Source organism: Anomalospiza imberbis, unplaced genomic scaffold (genome assembly GCF_031753505.1).
Source record: "Anomalospiza imberbis isolate Cuckoo-Finch-1a 21T00152 unplaced genomic scaffold, ASM3175350v1 scaffold_46, whole genome shotgun sequence".
NCBI classification, from domain to species: domain Eukaryota; kingdom Metazoa; phylum Chordata; class Aves; order Passeriformes; family Viduidae; genus Anomalospiza; species Anomalospiza imberbis.
The window spans coordinates 1,005,578-1,024,740 of record NW_027100070.1 but is presented as its reverse complement, the minus strand read 5'-3'; the positions used below and the strand labels follow the sequence as shown (position 1 = coordinate 1,024,740).

The 19,163-nt window shown below is 56.8% G+C and overlaps 1 protein-coding gene across 1 annotated transcript in view; it reads left to right on the top strand.

The window, feature by feature from the left end:
• Nucleotides 1-567: 567 nt before the first annotated feature.
• The window catches only part of LOC137466879 (uncharacterized), a 285,911-nt gene continuing 267,315 nt past the window's right edge, over nt 568-19,163 (top strand). The window contains exons 1-7 of the mRNA XM_068178505.1: nt 568-1,107; nt 1,193-1,243; nt 1,473-1,842; nt 2,065-2,241; nt 2,526-2,638; nt 3,590-3,758; nt 4,753-4,899. Coding sequence (XP_068034606.1) covers nt 568-1,107; nt 1,193-1,243; nt 1,473-1,842; nt 2,065-2,241; nt 2,526-2,638; nt 3,590-3,758; nt 4,753-4,899 — 1,567 coding nt within the window. The remainder of the gene's footprint in view (nt 1,108-1,192; nt 1,244-1,472; nt 1,843-2,064; nt 2,242-2,525; nt 2,639-3,589; nt 3,759-4,752; nt 4,900-19,163) is intronic.

Below are 19,163 nucleotides of genomic sequence, written 5' to 3'. Positions count from 1 at the left end.
TCCACATTGCAGACCATGTCTTTTGGCAGCCTGCAACTGTCTCAACAGAGGATGAAAAGAGATGACATTACTGATACGATTTCCCTTTTCTACTCGAAAATTAAATGCTCCACTCCTGTCCACTCTTGCAAAAGGGTCTGAAGAAGCAATTCTTCCCCATGAAATGCTTCGTCTCAGCCAAAGAAGAAAGAAGCCACAAGCCAACACGCTTCTTTATTGCTACATTGTTTGATTTGGTTACTTCTCGAATAGGAATTACTTTGGGGTTTTATTTGTTAGTTTCTCTCTTTCGTTCCGCGGGGCGCGCGGCAGCTCCTCCGTTGGGTTCGCGGAGGCAACGGAAGAACGTTCGCGAGCTCCGGCGGTTCCGCAGCAGCAGCAGCAGCAGCAGCAGCAGCAGCAGCAGCAGCAGCAGCAGCAGCAGCAGCAGCAGCAGCAGCAGCAGCAGCGCTTCTCTCGATCGGTTTTCCGCTCGACTTTCCACTCGCTCCCCATCCCCTTCTCCCTCTCACACTCACTCTATTCCCGTCCCGTCCCGTCCGTGTTCTGCCTCTCCCAGCCCGGCTCATGCCGCGTCCCGCAAGGCGCCGCTCGGCGGGGCCGCCCCGTGCCCGCCCCTGCCCGTCCCGCCGCGGAGCCGCCTCGGCCGGGCTCTCTCCGTACTGGCTGTGGCACTTCTGGAAGTGCCTCTTGCTCTGGTGCTGGCGGAGCAGCGCGGTCTTTTGGCTCCGCCTGGCGCGGGCTCTGGGCCGGCCCCGGCCGAGGCCCCGGCCCCGAACCAAGCCCCTCCCGCGGTTCCGCCCGCAGCCGCCCCGCTGCCGCCCCGCGCCCGCCCCGGCCCCGACAGCGTCGCCAGCAGCTTCCCCGCTCCGAGCTCCGCCGCTGCTCGGCTTGGCCGCCGGCCCCGAGCCGCCGCAGCCCGGGGCGGCTCGCCAAGCAGCAGCGCGCCGGGCGGTCGGGTTCCCGGGGCAGAAGAGCGGGAGCGCGGTGCCGCCCGCACGGGCGGAGAAGCCTCCCCTGGAGCAGCTCTACCGGGAGGGCCCGCTGCTGGGGAGCGGCGGCTGCGGCAGCGTTTACTCCGGGACCCGGCTCACCGACGGCGCCCCGGTAAGAGACGGGGCCGGAGCGGAGGGGGCGGCGGGCGGCGAGCGGCGGGCGGGGAGCTCAGCCCGGCGCTCGCCTTGGCTTGCAGGTGGCCATCAAGCGAGTGCGCCGGGATCGCATCTCGGAGTGGGCGCGGCTGGTGAGTGAGCGGGGCCAGCGGGAGAAGCCGGCGGGGCGTGCCGGGCGGGGCTGAGGCGAGGCCCGGCAGGGTGGCAGCCGGAACGATGCGAGGGGAGCGAGCGGGGAGTGAGCGGGGGCCGCGCAGCGTCCCGGGCCGGGTAATGGCCAGCGGCGCTGGGGCCGGGCAGGGGATGCCCAAGGCGCGGCGCAGCATCGGCCCCGCTGAGGGCATCGCGGTCCCCCCGCAGCACAACGGCGCCCTTGTGCCCATGGAGCTGGCGCTGCTGTGGATGGTGTCGTGCCCTGGCTTCCGCGGCATTGTGCGGCTCCTGGACTGGTTCGAGCTGCCCGACGGCTTCGCGCTGGTCATGGAGCGTCCGCAGCGCTGTCAGGACCTCTGGGACTTCCTGGCTGAGCGGGGGTTCCTGACGGAGCCCGTGGCGCGGGGGCTGTTCCGCCAGGTGCTGGAGGCCGTGCGGCACTGCACCAGCCGCGGCGTCCTGCACCGCGACATCAAGGCCGAGAACGTCCTCGTCGACCTGGCCACGGGCGAGGCCAAGCTCATCAACTTCGGCTGCGGCACGATCCTCCAGGACACGTTCTACACCCGGATGTCAGGTGAGCCCAAAGCCGGGGCCCAACCGGGCAGCAGAGGTTCCCCCCTTTGCTGGCAGAGGGGGAAGAGGGAGGCAGGGAGGGAGGGGGAATCCTTCTTCAGCTGGCTGCAGCCAAGTTGCTTTTCGGCGGGGCAGAGGCTGGCTGTTGTGGGACAGGAGCTGGCTGGGAGGGAGGGAGGGAGGGAGCAGCATGGGCCTGATGAGCTGTGCCCGTGTCCCATAGGAACACCGGAGTACTGCCCACCGGAGTGGATCCTGTTTGGCTGCTACCATGGCCAGCCAGCCACCATCTGGTCCCTGGGCATCCTGCTTTATGACCTGGTCTGCGGGGACCTTCCTTTCCATACAAACAGGGACATCGTCCAGAGCCAACTCTTCTTCCCGCCCCGGGTGTCTCAAGGTGGGGATGCGCCTTCAAGGCTCGGGAGGAAGAGCGGGGTTGGGAGGGGGCAGCTGGCACAGAAGTGTCCCGCTCCAGCAGCTAGTGAGGAGGTTGATCTCCTGGGTTAGCTGGAGGAGGTGGCACGTGTGCCTCTGTGCTGCTCTCCTCCGGAAGGGAGGATCAATGGGAAGCTTTTGGCTGCAGCTCCGAGCACTCCTAGTGTGGCCTGGGCACCGTGGAATGTGGGATAGCACGGACAGGAGCCTTGTCCCGCTGAGTGGCGGTTTCTGGTTTCTCTGCAGAGTGCCAGCACCTCATCAGGTGGTGTTTATCCATGGAACCCGCAGACAGGCCATCACTGGAAGACCTTTTTGAGCATTCTTGGCTGCAGGAGCCCTGCCTGGCCCAGGAGACAGCAGAGATCCATCCCTCTGCTCAGTAGGATCCAGGAGCCCAGCAAGTACCCGCTGCACACGTCTCGTGGCACTCCAAGAAAACCCCGGAGCGTTTCCCTGTGGCCGCGGCCCGGAGGAGAGAGCGCAGCCAAGGAGATGCTTCCTCTGGTCCCCGGCAAGTTGTGGAGGGAGCGTCTCAGTGCTACCCGTCCCATTGGAGAAGTGGTGGCAGTGCAGTGAAGGTGCCACGGACTGGAACAGGGGAAACATCCCCCTGCAGCTCACTGGCATCGAGATGAGCCCGCAAGCCGAGGCACAGCTGGCGTGTTCTTCTGGAGCACCACGTGGAGCTGGGAACCCCATCCTCGAGCTGGCCGCTGGCGGGGCAAAGCCGAGTGGCTTTGTCTGCCGCCCCTTCCTGGAGGACACGCCCTGTGCCCCGATGAAATCAAGATGAGTCCCCAGCTGGCGCAGGGGCGGAGGGATGCTCGAGCTTCCAGGCATGGCAGGGCTCGGGCTGGCCACGCGCCGTAGGTTCCCCGCTTGGCGGCCCTGGGGAATATTAATTTTTCCCCCGGCCGCCAAGCTGCTTTTTGGTGGGAGAGGGGACGGGTGTTGTGGAAGGGGAGCCGGCTCCTGGCCTTGCTGACAGCTTCTGCCAGCCAGCCTGGCATGGGCTGGGGTGGGGGCAGCCAGCCTGACAAAGCATCCATCCATGTGGATGGGGGCAGCAGAGGGGGACGGGTTCTGAAGCCATGCCCCAGCTGATCTGCTTTGTAGGCCCTTGAGGAAGGGGTGCGTTTAAGGGCAGGAAAGGTGGGGTTTTTCCCCACCCATGGACAGGTTTAATTCTCGCATGGAGTGCTCAGACCCTCCTCAGGCCCGTGAAACGGTGACAGGCTTTGTAGCTTCTTCTTGTTTCCAGGTCTTGTTTAGAATTGATTTCATGAAATTGTTCTTTGTTTTCCCAGGAAGATTACACCTGGTGCCCAGACCGGACGGGCAAGCGCCTGCACCGTCCGTGGAGCACCTCCAGTGCCAGCGCTACCCCAGGGGCCACGGTCTGCGGGGACATCCCCTTCAAGAAGGATGAGGACCTCGTGCGGAATCGGCTCCTCTCCTGGCAGCAGGTCTCCAGAGGTGGGCACCCGGCTCCACAGCTGGGCTGGCAGAAGGGCTTCGGGCAGAGGGCAGCAGGCACACGGGCATCCTGCCCTTACAGCTGCTGAGGAGGCTGCTGTGCTGTGCTTAAGCAGAGGAGGTGGAACATGGCCTGCCACGCTGCCCTTCTCTCGAAACAGAGAATGGCTCGGGAGGTTTGGGCTCTGAGCACAGCCAGCAGCCTGGCCCAGGCCCAGGCCATGGTGGGACAGGGGGACAGGAGCCTTCTGTGACTGACCGTGGCTCTCTGGTTTCTCTCCACAGGCTGCCAGCACCTCATGCCATGGAAACGGCTCCGCTCGGCCTGCCAGTCTGGGAGGGCTGGAGGGCAGCGGGTGCTCATTTGCTGTCAAAAATAAATTGTTTTTTTTTTTTGTCATGTCACGATCACAGCATTTCTTTCATCCTTTTCCAAGGTTTTGGCCTCCCTTCCTCCAGGCTAATCTTTTTGTGTCCTTCCTCAGCCACTTGATGGCATTTGGCAGGGGGGGTTAAGCAATGTTAAAAGTTCAACAACAGCTCCTGTTGCCAACTGCAGCAGCCCCTTCAAGAGCCCTGAGCTACCAGCGAGGTCCACGTCTGCCTTGCAAAAGGGAGTGGTTTGCAGCCATGGGGTTGTCGCCCTGCTGCAAAAGCTGGGAGGAAATAACAAGTGGCAAAATGCCAATTTGGCTCAAGCCCTGCCCAGGTTCTTCATCTTTTCCCTCTGCTCAGTGATAGGCAGGCAGGGCTGGACTCCAGCGAGGTTCAAGCTCTTGGCGCTCCCTGGCATCAAGGGGATCAAGTCAACTCTTGTATGCAGTGACTGCAATAGAGCTCCTGAAGGAAAAAAGGGAATGTCATGAGGTGGGGCCTCCTTCTTGTCCCCTTTGTCTGCCCAGGAGCCCCTTGGAAAGGGAAATGCCCACACGGGTTTATCTGACTCCTTCCCAGCCAGCCTTTCCCTCACTCCCGGGTCTCATTTGCTCCGCAGGCTTCACCAGCTCGCTCAGCTCGGAGGAGCTCTCAGAGGAGAAAACGCTGCCTGGCGTGGGGCTGTCTGATCCCTGTCTCATCTGGATTCCATTTGCCCCGCTCCCTCCCCCATCCAAGAGACCCAAGGATGCCCCGCAGCCCCACGGTCCTGCAGCAGATGCCGGGCACATTCCCTCCTCCGCTCCTTGGTGGCCCTGGGGAGGCTCCAGAGCCCTCCCTGTGTGTGGGACAGCTGCTGCAGCACCGCTGTGCCTGCGTGCGAGCAGCGCCCGAGGAGCAGCTGCGCAAGTTCTGAGTCTGAAGCGGAATCCTCGGCGCACACAAATGACAACTGGCATCTCAGGGGCTGCCAGGAGAAGCTGAATCCATCTGCTCGCTGCCCTTTCGAGCCACAGCCACGCCGAGGCAATTGGAAGAATTGCCCCTGCCCAGGAAGCTCTCAGGTAGAAGAGAGGAGCAAAAGCCACGTGTTTCTGAAACACGAAATGTCAGAATGAGGTTCCTTAACACTAATTTGCTATTTAAGAGGGGATCATTTATTGAGGCCTGAGGCCCAGTGAGGGATAAATCCTAACCTGACGTGGACATGTAATTCTACCAGTGTGTTGTTCATATACAGTCACTAAATGCCAATTACAATTTACCCATTTCCATAAATCCCACCCCAAGTTCCCAGATTCAGTCCTTGTTTTCTCTATCACTGCACCCTTGAGCCAGATGTGTTCTTCTTCTCTTCCAGCCATCCTTGCTGGGAAAGCAGCCCCTGCATGCCTTTTTCCTGTGCTGGAAGTTCACAGGCACGGTAAAAATGGAATGAACCCTTTGGGTCTCAAGGCCAAGGCTTTGTGTGGCCAGGCAGGGGCAGGCAGGAGGCAGAGCTGTCAGCAAAGGAAGGGGCCAGCGAGGTGGGGCAGCCGGGGGATGACGACAGCCTGCAGGGACAGAGGCCAGGGCAGGGACACCGCAGGACAGCCTGGGCTGCAGAGGGCACAGGGATGTGCAGCAGCTGCAAGGCCCTGACAGAGCCAACCTGTGCAGCCCTTTGGCCATGGCTGCTGGCCCTGGGCCTGAGGCCACGAGGGGACAAGTGACCCTTGCAGCCCTGGGGCCTCATGGCCTCCTTGTCCCTGCTCAGCAGCCTGGCAGGGGCCGCCCCATGGTCCTGCCCTTGGCATGGCACATCCCCACATGGCAGTGCCCATCCCGGGAAGAGCCCTGAGCAAGGAGGGAGGGACAGGATCTGCCTTGCCAGGGGCTGGGGCTCAGCCTTGGCCCTTTGCATTCCTGAAACACATCCAGGTTTGCTCAGCGCCAGAGACACCTTTGCCTTGTTTGTCCCCACCTGTCATCAGTGCCTCCAGTGCTCTGCTCTGCCTGGGGCCTGGGGACACTTTGATATGAATTGTGTCCTTGAGTGGAACCCATTAACAGTTAAAGAAAGTTTGGACTTTGAATCTGACTTTTTGAGTTCTTGAGAAGTTCTTTGAGCACACTTCAAAGGACTGGGTCTGATGCAAACAGCACCAAAGCCCCAGAGGTCATTAAAGTCCTGGTGCTGTGTCTGTGCTGCTGAGCTGGGCCGGGCTCCTGGCCCAGAGGCAGCTCCTGGCAAGGGCAGCGCTGCAGAGAGACAGCTCTGGCCAGGAGCAGCTCCTGTGCACAGCCCAGCAGGGCTGGGGCACTGCCAGGGCATCCCAGGGACACGAGCAGGGCACAGACAGAGCTCACAGGGGCTCAGCACTGGCAGGGGCTGTGGGGTGTCCCAGAGGGGGCTGTGTCACGGCAGCACCTCTGTGGCTGTGTCACGGAGGCACAGAGCAGCTGTGATGTCAGAGAGGGGCTGTGTGACTGCACAGAGTGGGTTGTGTGAGGTCACAGATTGGGCTATGACATCACAGAGTGTGAGGTCATCAAGCAGCTATGGCATGACAGAGGGGACTGTGTGACATCACAGAGCAGGCTGTGACATCATGGCATGGCTGTATGACATCATAGAGCAGGCAGTGAGGTCAAAGTGTGTGCTGTGACATTACAGAGTGGCAGCATGACATCACAGGGAGGGTTTTGTGACATCACTGAGGGGGTTGTAACATCACAGGGCAGGCTGTGACATCATAGAGAAGGGTCTAAGGTAATAGAGCAGATCCTGCCATCATAGAGGGTGGCTCTGTGACAACAGAGAGTGGGTTGTGACATCACCGGGCAGCTGTGTGACATCACAGGGGTGTGTGACACCACAGGGGCTGTGTGAGGTCACTGGGGAGGTCACTCCACCCCAGCCCCCCCTCACAGTTCCCCCAGAGAAGTCCAACGCTGCTCGTGCACAGCGGGGTCCCCTGTCCCCCCGGGTCCCCCCGCCCCCGGCGCCGCAGCCTCCCCCAGAGGATGTTCCACGAGATCGACCCCAGAGCCTGACATGGGGACGGGGGCTGGGACTTTAGGGGGTGGGACAGGGGGACAGGAACCCACCGGCAGCGTCCCCGTGTCCCCCAGGGCCAGAGCCTGGGCCAGAGCTCCTTCACCCTGTTACCAACGAGGGCTTGAGAGCGCTGAAAAAATCCCCAGCAAGGGATCAGCAAAAACCAGATTTAATATTAAGCGACAGCACCACAAAGTTCCTTGGCAAGAATCACTCTGCTCCTGACTGGACACTGCAGGTACAGAAAAGGAAACAAAGCAACAACAAAACCAAACAGAATCCAGGCAATCAAACCAGAAATGAGCCAAGACCTGGGGCTTTCCTTCCTATTGAAAAGAACTGTCCTTCTCATCCAGGTGCCCATGGCCAGAATTGGGATTTCACCTCCTACGCCTGTTGTGACAGACTGGAGGAGATTGTTGGCTGGAAACATTTCATGTGTGGGGAGGAAGGGGCAGGTCCAGCCTTGCCCTGCCCTGGAACCCCAGCCCTGCCCTGCCCTGGAACCCCAATCCCCCCAGAGCCTCTATCCCAGCCCAGCAGTGTCTGCCAGTCCCTGGCACAGCACAGGCAATGTTCCACAGCCACCTCTGGAGCCCCCAGCCCAGCTCCTGAGTGACCAAATGACCCCAAGTCCCACCTGGGGGAAGGGCCCAGGAACACCAAGGGGTATTTAAGGCTGAGCACAAGGCAAGCACACATCTTGACCCTACCTCCCCTTGGAATTTCTATTTTTTTGAGAACCACTGGAATCCAGGAGTTGGTAGCTCTGTGTGTGCTTCTCTAAATCTTATTTTTCTCTATTTCTGTGTCTTCTTGTGAATTTTGATTAACTTAAAATTGAACAGGATTGGAGGTTGTGAAGTTGAATGGGCCAAGTTAATGCTTTGGGAAGTGTTTTTGTTGATTAAATGTTGTATAAGACCTTTTGCCAAAGTTTCTCTGATCTTCTAAAGTTCCCAATAACGGCTGTTTTGTTGGTTTGAGCTCATGAGAATCTCTTGTTGGTATTTCTCCAGTGCATCCAACTCAGAGGACACAAACAATTGTAATTCCTCTTAAATGTCTCCTTGAGAGAGTTGTTTGGGGGATGGGAGTCAGGGCTTGTGTGTCCTGCTTGGCACAGCCCAGGCAGGGCTTTCACAGCCACATTCCACACTCCATTTCCCAGCTGGAGCCGCTGGTGCCTCTGAGTTCTGCTGCCCCAGCCCCAGGGACGCTCTCCTTGTCTGCCCATTCCCCCACGGTCTCTGGGCAGGGATGGCCTCAGCGGGGGCTGCTGACATCCTCAGCAACTTGGAGGCTGCTGCTGAATTTTACTGCTCCAGAGGCTTCTTCAGCCTTCAGCTTTTCAGTTCAGCATTTCAGTGTCCCAGAGCTCATTAACATTCAGAACACATTAACAAGCCAAACCTCTGGGAATAAGGTAAGTGTTCAAATCATTTGTGGTTAATTAGCCCAATTACAGAAGCCTCTTCAAAGTGAATACACTACATTTTAAAATACAGTGAGAAAATATTTTTTTGGTCCTGTTCAGGTTTTTTTTTCCCTGTTAATACATTGATATGTGCACTCTCCAATTGACACTGAATCCAAGTTCCTCCTCATGCCCTTGGAACAGATATGAAAATCAAGACCCTTCATGGCTGACAATCAATCAGACTCTGTCCCTACCCCCACCCCAGCATTTCCCCCATCCAAGCCCTGGCACTCAGAGCAGCCTTGTGCAAATCTGAGCTCCCTCCAGCCCGGCTGCACCTGCAGGTTTCAGCTGCTTGGCTCCCACTCCCACCTGCTTTCCTTGGAGAAGGAGCTGCCTGAGACACAGAGGGATGTTCATTTCTTGTCAGCCAGCAAACCCAAGGGAAGGCACAGCTCCATCAAATGCAAAAGTCATTCCTCTGCTGGATATTAAATCCACTTTGCACAGCAGACAGTCTCAGAGCAATGGAAAACACCTTCTGTGCCCAGCACAGATCCCAAGGTCCCCCCAACCCCTCCCTGCCCTGATTCTGCCCCGATTTGCTCTTTGCACACACGAGTCACAGGCTGAAGTCAGGAGCTCCCTCCATGCCCAGAGGGAGGAAAAGAGGGAAAGTGGATGAAGAGCTCTCCTGTGCAGAGCCAAGGTCCAAGTGCCCCTGCAGTGGGAACCACAACTCATCAGGTTTGTGTCCTTTGGGCTCAGGGGTGGTGACACTCAGAGGCACAGAAAGATTTCTTGACAACAAATACAAGTTGAACATTTGAACAGTTTAATAACCATCACAGCTCTTCCCTCAGCTCTCTGTGATGTTCCAGCCATCCCCAAGGAACTTCTGTACAGGAACAGTTTTAGACAAAGACACAAGAAAACGTAATTCCATGATAGATTAAAAAATAGTAAGATGTAATTAATATTTATTTGAACTTCAGAAAGATTGGGCCACTCCCTGATGTGCAAAGAATGAAACCAGTCCATTCAGAGACATTTGAATGACCAGAAAGCATCTGGAGGGGGAAATCTGGGTGCAACAGGAAGTACATAGATCCACCTGGTCTAGTGCAGAGATGTCCTTAGACATGGCCATTTCAACAGAAGAACTGGAAACACCTGAAGGAAGAGGGAGAGGAAAGAATAAACAGAATATTGGTGACTCGAGGAGATGGGAAGATCAGTATTTCTTGTCATTCTGCCATCAGTACTTCAGAAAATTGCTGTTTCTTAAAAGTACTCAAGTGATGCAGATAATAAAAAATGTCCTTGTATAATATGAAATGTACAAGTATTAACACCTGTGCCCCTTTCCAGGCAGACATCAGCTGTGTGCCCATGGACAGGCAGTGCCACTTGTGCCCTGAGGTGCCGAGCTGGGATTGGATCTCTCAGAGAGGAGCTGAGGGAGAGCAGAGCACCTTGCAAGCTGCAGGTCCCTGCCAGCCCCGCAGGGCTCCTGTGCCATCAACATCTGCTCTGCTCCAGCCTGAAACAGGGCCCAGCATGGTGCCGGGACCATCAGAGAGCTGAGGTGTGTGCTGGAATTCAATGCCCTCCCCATGGCGCAGCAGCCCTGCATTTCCCCTCTCCAGCCTTGGTCTCCAGCACAGCCATGGAGGCTCTTTGGGCTCCTGAGTGTTCCTGCTGTGTCCATGCCCCCAAGGGCACAGAGCAGCCTCCTCTCTCGGGCACTTGCCTGTTTTCCATGCCTTGCACAGGCGCTGGCCCTGCCCCACAAGGCCTGGGCTGAGTCCTGCCCTGCACGCTCAGCCAGGCTGGGATGGACACTGATGGTTTCTGTGCCAGGCTCTCTGAGCCCAGCCCAGCTCCCTGCAAGCTCTGCCAGCTGCCCTGAGCTCTGTGCAGCACCAAGGGCCTCTCCCCAGCACAGCCCAGCCGGCTCTGGCCCCACAGCTCTGCTCAGCCCAGGCTGCTCTGGCCACTGGCCCCACGGCCTCAGCCCCTGGCCAGGGCACAGCAGCAGCTGCAGCTCAGCCAGGACTCAGCCCCAGCCATGGGGGAAGGGGCTTGGCCAAGGCCAAAGGAGGCTCCCTGGGTGCCCTGCTCCCCTCGGGCTGAGGTGCTGAGAGCTCTGCAGCCCCTGCTGCCATCCCATCTGCCCAGGCCCGCACAAGAGCCCGGCCTTGGGGCCCTCCAGAGCTGCTCCTGCTCCAGGCCCAGGGCCCATCCCAGAGCTGGGGCAGCCACAAAGCTGTGCCCATTGCTGGTCACTACTGCTCTGATGGGGATGGATCCTCAGCCACTTGGAGGCTGCTGATGAATTTTCCTCCTCCATAGGCCTTTTCTTTCTTGAGCTCTTCAGTTCACGAACTCAGTGAAAAAGGCTCATAACTATTTATTTAAAACTCCCAAAAAAGAAATGCTGCTGGGAATAATTGAAGTTTTCAATCCTTCTGAGGTTAGACAGATTTCAGTAGTGTATTTAAAGTGAATATACTGTTTTGAAAACTATGCAGAGAGAACTGTTTTGTCCTGTTTTCTTTTCCTGTTTTTCCTGTTTGTAGTTTGATATCAGCATTGTCCAATTGATATTGACCCCCAGCACCTCCTAATGCAGTGTGAATAGACGTGAAAATCAAGACCCTTCATATCTGGCAATCGATAACACTTTGTCCCCAAACCCTCCCCACCATTCCCCTCATCCAACCCCTGGCACTCAGAGCAGCTGAGGAATGGAGTCACACCCAGGGGTGTCCCCAGGGCTCAGGACTGGGGCCAGGTCAGTGAAATCTCTTGATTGCTGATCTGGACGAGGCCATCGAGGGCACCCTCAGTCAGTTCCCAGGTGAGCCCAAGCTGGGTGGGAGTGTGGCTGTGCTGGAGGGCAGAAGCTCTGCAGAGGGATCTGGACAGGCTGGAGCCATGGGCCCAGGACAATTGGATGAGGTTCACCAAGGCCAAGGGCCAGGTCCTGCCCTGGGCTCACAACCACCCCAAATCCCTGGCCGTGCCCTGCCCCTGATCCCCACAGCCTGTCCTGTTTCCTTCATCCCTGCATTGCCAGGGACTTTCTGGGACAAGGGAGCTCTGCTCTGGGGATGGAGGGAGGTCCAAGCGCCACCACTGGAGTGGGAACCACAACTCATCAGGTTTGTGTCCTTTGGGGGTCAGGAACTGGTGAGACTCAGAGGCACAGAAAGTTTCTCTTCATGGCCAAGAGACCACGGTTGAACAGGACACAATTTAATAACAATCACACTCTTCCCTGAGCAACGTGCAACGTCCCAGCAGTGTCTGATGAGTCCACCATCCACAAGTGATTTCCATATTAAAATTAATTTTAGACAAACGTGGTTCTGTGATAGATAATAAACACAATTAATTTCTTGTATCAGGATGCTCATCCTGCAGTGGGGCCAAAACATCTCCAACAATTCCTGATTTGCAAAGATGTCAGTGGTGGATGGAGAAGGGAGGTCAGGCTGCTTTTGGTGTTGAGGAAATGCTGAAACCAGCCTGACTCATTCCATCTCCTCCTGGCCTGGCTGATCTCCCCTCTTGCCCCTTCCACCCATTGGCTTCTGTCTCCCACCAGCCCCCAGTGAAGAGCCTGGCTCTGTGTTCTCCATCCCCTCCTCGCTGGCACTGCCAGGCTGGGATGAGGAGCCCCTCAGCCTTCCCTGCTCCAGGCTGGACAAGCCCAGCTCCCTCAGCCTCGGCTCACAGCCCAAGGGCTCCAGCCCCACCTTGCAGGCCCTTCCCTAACCCTGCTCCAGCTGCCAGACATCTTTCCTGCCCTGGGGAACCCAAACCAGGCCACAGGGACCTGGATAATCCACGTCCTTGATGTCCTGGTCACACAGCCCTGGCCCCTTTTCCCCATGTCAGGCTCTGGGGTGGATCCTGTGGAACATCCTTTGGTGGAGGCTGTGGCTCCAGGTGGACCGGGGGGATACCAGGGGACAGGGACCCCGCTGGGCATGAACAGCATTGGACTTGTTGGGAGAAACTGTGAGGGGGAGCTGGGGCAGAGTGACCAACCCAGTGACCTCACACAGCCCTCCTGGGATGTCACACCGCCCCTCTGTGATGCCACAGACTGCTCTGAGATATCATAGCCCATTCTCTAATGTCACACAGCTGTTCTCTGATGTCACAGCCAACTCTGTGATGTCATAATCTGCTCTGTGATTTCAGACCTCTGTCCCATGATGTCACAGCTGGCTCTGTGATGCCACAGAGGCAATCTATGATGCCATAGCTTCTCAATGACCTCACATATTCCCCTCTGTGATGTCATAGCCCACTCTGTGACCTCGTGTTACCAGATGATAAATTGGCTTTGGGAGGAGTTATCCCCCGTGCACCCGGCTGAATAAAGAATACTGCTTCTTCATGCTGCATTGGGGTTAAGGAGTACCTGGTACCCCCTTTTTGGGAAACCCTGGACTTCCCAATCCTGGGCTCAAAGACCCCCTGGAACTCCCTTCTACCTCTCCATGTCCCTGCCCCCCATTTCTGTGACCCTGAGACCCCCCTGCACCCCCATTCCTGAGAACTGACACACCCTTTTACCCCTTTGCCCGGCACTCAGACCCCCCTGCACCCCTTACCCGGCACAAACACAACCTGTTTCTGGCCCCCCGCCTCTCCCCGCCCCCAGCCCCACCCTTTTCCCTGACCTGGGACCCCTGGGCCCCCATTCCTGCCTGTCCCAGCCCCCAGCCCCTCCTTTCCTCACACTCAGGAGCCCTGGCACCCCCTTTCCTGGGCACAGGATTCCCTGGACACCCCATCCCAGCTCTCCCAGTCCCTGCACCCCATTTCCTTGACTCTGAGCCTCTGAACCTCCTTCCCAGCTCTGCCAGCCAGGACATTGGGATAGCCAGAGTTGGGATATTGGGATAGCCAGAGCTGGGATATTGGGATAGCCAGAGCAAGGATATTGGGATAGCCAGAGCCGGGATATTGGGATAGCCAGAGCCGGGATATTGGGATAGCCAGAGCCAGGATATTGGGATAGTCAGAGCTGGGACATTGGGATAGCCAGAGCCGGGACATTGGGATAGGCAGAGCTGGGACATTGGGATAGCCAGATCCGGCTCAAAGACAGGAACCGGCCCGTAGCCGACAGTGACCTGGAGACGGGGCTGGTACAACCAGAGCGGGGGGAGTGGGGGGAGCCAGGGGCTGGGCTGAGATCTGTGGGAATGGAGGACTCTGAGGGGCTGGGATGGGATCTCTGGGGATGGGGGGGATCTCTGGGGCTGGGATGGGAATCCAGCTGGGACACGACTCCATGGGTCCGTTCTCTCCTCATTCCCAGGTCTGCACAGGGTGCAGGTGGTTTCCAGCTGTGACCTCCTGTCCAACGGAGTGTCCATGGATCCCACCGGTATGGCTACGAGGGCTGGGATTTCGTCTGCTTCCAGCTGGGATCTGGGAGCTTTGCAGTGTCTGACGGTGCCGCCTGGATCACCCAGAGGTGCTGGGAATCCAAAGGGATCATGGTGGAGCAGATGAAGCATTACCTGGGACACACCTGTGTGGAAGGGCCCCCAAAATACATCAGATATGGTCGGGAGGCTCTGGAGCACAAAGGGGGGGTGTGGGAGGGGAAGGGCAGCACCAGGGGAGAGCCCTGTCCCTGCCCTGAGCCCAGCACGAGCCTTTCCTTGGGTGTTGTGTGCCCTGCCCGGGGCAGGAGGGCACTGCCGGAGCGGCTTTGGTGGCCCCGGGCACCCGGCCCAGCTGCAGCCACTGCAGGGCTCCTGGGGAATGTTCCAGAGCAGAGCTGAAAGCCAACAACAGTTTCTGGAGGGGATTCTGCCCCTGGGCCTGCGCTGGGAGCCCACGGGCAACAGCCCAAAGTGCTGGAGCTCAGTGTCCCTCGGCCAGGCCATGTTCCCTGGATGTGCCTTGTCCCTCAATTGTGCCCTGTCCCCTGTCCCTGTGCCCTGTCCCTTGGCTGTCCCCCCTATCCCTTGGCTGTGCCCTGTCCCTCGGCTGTGCCCTGTCCCTGTCCCCTGTCACTCAGCTCTGTGGGGCCGGGGGTGGCAGCAGGACCTGGGGCAGCCCTGGGGGAGAACAACCCAGAGCCCCAGCTGGGCCAGTTCCCCCAGTTCCCCCCAGGTCACTCCCAGCATGGGCCCTGTGGCTCCCAGTCACCCCCAGTATGGTCCCAGTCACTTCCAGTTACACTCAGTGTGATCCCAGTATCATCCCAGTCACTCCCAGTATCATCCCAGTATGGTTCCAGCATGTTCCCAGGTGTGTTCCCATTCACCCCTATAATAGTTCCAGGCACTCCCAGTATGGTTCCACTCCTTCCCAGTATGATCCCAGTATGAACCCAGTCACTCCCATTATGCTACCATTTGCCTCCAGTGTGGTCCCAGTCACTCCAAGTCACCCAGTATGATTCCAGTCACTCCCAGATACTCTCAGTATTATTCCAGTAACTTCCTTTATGATTCCTCTGTGATCCCAGTCACTCTTGGCCTTTCCTAGTAAATCCCAGCTGCCCCCAGTGTGCTTCCACTCACTCCATCCCGCTGCCACCGGAGCTCTGGCATGTCTGGACTTGTCTCCATGCTCCCAGCTGCAACATCCAGCCGGGCAAAAGTGTCTCCGGGGCGAAACACCACAGTGGCTGCTATTTGGTTCAGCAGCAGGGCCAGACAAGCCAAGGCACATCCTGTCCTCGATATCGGTAACACCAATATTTTGGCAACCTGACGTGGAGGCTGGCCCGACCCTGCCGCACCGATGGGACACTCCGGAGCTCTCGGAGCCTCACAAGACCATGGAGAGGCTTTAAGGCAGCTTGGCGTCCACTGGCAGAGCTTTGAGGACATAGCTCTCCAGGAGAGACTTTGGGCTTTATCCACAGAATACTTGTGGATGTCCTGCACCTCTGGGAAGCGCACCTCCTTTTTGGTGAGCCAGACCTTCCCAGAGGAAGAACAGGGCAGCTCCTCCTGCCCCGAGGAGTCCTGTTCAGGTGAAGAGAAGACCCCGCCGGACCAGGACACCGATTTGGGTGAGTATCCCCGCTCCATAGCGGGGTGGGGAGCTCAGAAACCGTCCCTGACGAGGGACTTGTTCTTTTTCGCTCTTCTTTCGAGCACGGCAAGGCTGCGCAGCCCCGCGGGGTCGGGAGCGATAGCCCCGGACGGCGCGGCTCTGCCGTTTTTAAAACCCGCGTGGCAGCGGCAGCGCCGCTGGCTCAGGGGGAGCGGGGGGCTCTGCCCGCCCCCTCAGCGCAGTGCGGGGCGTTCGGATTCTCCCGCGGCACAGCGGGCGGCGGCGGCGGCTCCCGGGAGCGGCGGGAGGGCGCGGGCAGCGGGGGCAGAACCATGGCTCGGGCTTTCTCGCTGGGCGTGGGCGGCGCTGAGCCGCGGCTCCTCCGCATGGCGCGGGGGATCCCTGCTGCTGCCGGCGGCAGTTTTAAAAGCCGCACAGGCTGCTGCGCTGGGCAGGGCTAAAAGCTGCATGTTTTCTCTTCTTAACCGCGGTTCTTGGAAATCGGTACCGAATTCGGGTTTGTTTTTGGTCGGTGTGAGGTTGTGCAGTGCATTTTACGTCTACAATGGGGGCTAAGCTAAGCACAGCACAGAAAGGCGTATATTATCAGATTATAGGAATGCTAGTTAGTGGAAATGTATAGTTTTCTAAGGGAAAATTAAAACAGTTTATAAGGTGGCTTTTTCTACACTTCCCGCAAGTTTCTCCCAAACAAGTCCACAACACCCACTTTTGGGACACGGTGGGTCGGTCACAAATTGATAACCTTGGGAAAGTCTGGGGACACGTCTTCAGCTGAATTTGTGTTTTGGAGTTTGCAAGTTCGATCAGCTTTACTCAAGCAAAGGGAAGTGAAGGAAAAGCCAAATAACAAGGAATGTACCTCTGCTCTTCCTATTTCTTCCCACCCCAGTTCTGAACCCTCTTCCCCAAAACTCAGTATTTTAAGGAGAGCAGACTCTGCTCATGCCCAGGGAAGCCGGCTCCCTGAGCATCTTAAAATGCCCGAGTCCCTCTGTCCACAAAGTCCTGGCCAGACCGCGTTGAATTCTCCCCACCCTGTCTGCCCAGCCCAGAAACCCCGAGCACGTGTTGGTTTTTTGGAGAGCAGTGACCACCCAAATGGCTCCCAGTCCCCAGAGAGCCAAGAAAATGGAGGATGCCATGTGGCACCACGCCCTACCTGGTCTCCTTCTTCCCATGATTCCCCTCAGCATCCCAAAAATCCTTTCTTTCCCCTCACCCCCCCGATCCTCGTGATACCTTCCCTCCCCCCACCTTACCTGGCACTCCCTCAGCTCCGCCCCTCCCCCAGGGGGCGTCTGCCGATGTGACGTCACCAGGCATCCCCGCCCCCTGTTCCCACGGTGGCCCCGCCCCCTGTTCCCACGGTGGCCCCGCCCCCTGCCCGGGTTCCCACGGTGGGGGCTCGCCCACTGCTCGCCCCTGTAGCCACACCAGTGATCCCAATGCTTCCCGTTCAAGGGAAAAGCAGCAGGGAACTGCAGAGCCAATGCAGGGTCCCGATTTCTCACTCGCCCCTGTCACATATCAGCATGCAGGGCAAGGGGGAGGAGCCACAGCTGCTAATTGGAAAGCTTTTGCACAGCAAATAATAAGAGAGATTTGCAAAACACACCAACAGTATGGCCCACAGAGCCCATGCTTCCGTGACCTTTTAAAGGCCGAACTGGGGAGGACTGTGCTAGTCCCACATGATTTAAAACATCTTTTTTCGTGCCTCATGACCTCTACAGAATTCAAACTATGGGAAGTGGCATGGAAACAACTGCTGAAAGAGGCCCTCCCAGACTTGCATGCTGATCCAAACACAGCAAAGGATGCCAGTGGTGTGCCAATTACCATCGAGCATCTCTCCGGTGAAGGCCAGTGGTCTCTGGCCCCGGTCCAAGCTGCAGTAATCCCTGTGGTAGTCCTTGAGAGAGTCAGAGATGCAGCTGAAAAAGCCTTCTTTGCCCTTCAACCTGACGGCCCTCTCGAGCCATATAGTAAGATCACACAGCTACCATCAGAGCCTTTTTTGAAATTTGTGGAAAGGTTAACTAGAGCTATTGAAATCCAAGTTAGGAAAGAAAATGCAAGGGAAGAAGTTTTAGAGGAAATGGCATTTGCAAATGCGAATGAACAGTGTCGAGCTGTGATTTTAAGCTTACCTTTAGAACCCCCCCACACTAAAAGATGTGCTTCTAGTTTGTAACAGGAAAGTGCCTCTGAGGAGTGTGGCTCAGGACACCAGACCAAAGCTGCTGCCAAGGCCACCACAGAGAGTCGCCGTTGCCAGCCCAGCGCCCGTTCCATCAGCACAGTGGCACACTGGGCAGCAGCGCGGACCAGCAATGGTTGACCCCACAAAGCCACGCCTGCTTTGTAAGAACCTTGGGCACTGGGTTAACCAGTGTCACCTGAAAATGCAATTGGAGGAATTTAAAAATAGCAGGGGTGGAGAACTACAAGTGCTCCCAGGGAGTCAACAACAACAAAAAAAACCTAAAAGGGGTTCTTTGGTTCTGTGCAAGCACGGGGCTCTGGCACCTCTGGGACCTCAGAGCCTGCTGTGACCCCAGAGCCTGCTGTGACCTCATGGCCTTAGCTGCACCCCCAGAGTGTACCCCCATCTGTACCAATTGACTGCCCTGACTGTAAATGTTTGGCTTGATCCAAGATCATTCCTCAGCAATTCCTTTCTTTTGCCTGCTGACTTTCACTGTGACCCTGTCGCCCTGATTTCTTAGGATTTTCTAAAGCCTTCTGAATTTACATTCTTGTAGAGAGCTTTCTCACGCAACTTTCTGTAAACAACCTCTTGTTTTGCATTCTTTCATAGAGGCGGAGAAATTTGATAGACTGGTAGTTTTTCCAGTGTCGTTGGAGAGGTGGCACGTTCACCTTCCAATCCACTGGCACCTTTTGAGAACTATAAAGGATTGGAGTCAGAAAAAATAAATTCGTCTCTTCATGGTGACCAAAGTTGTGGTGCGTCGTTTTTCCTTGTGTCCTCTGGTGACATCTGGTGGCCGCCGGCGCGTACTACAGCTTAGGTCGGGTGAGAGTGAGCTCACTCCCCCTCCTCTTTGGCGTTTTGCCTGCTGTGTTAGTTGTGAAAAATGCATATTTTATGATTGGCTTTTCGCAAATATTAAATTGAATACTATATGTATTATGTTATATTAATTAGAAGTGCTGTATTAACATTTTAATAGTATGGCATATGTAGTTTTGTAGTTAAAATAGAACCTATGTATGTGGGTTTTTTTTTTTACTAACTCAAGCAAGAGATGAGATAATGAAGAAACTCTTCACACAGAGATGACAATGATGGGGGCCCATAAAGAATTACTGCCTCCTTATCGGAAAAGACAAACATTCTTCCACCTTCTCTCCGTCTTTATGGAACCACCAGGATTAAGGGGAAGAAGTTGACAAAAACCAGAAAAGTTCTTAATTTGCAAGGAATTTATGCATCATGTATGAGATGTATGAATATGCAACAGGCTACTGCTTTTAA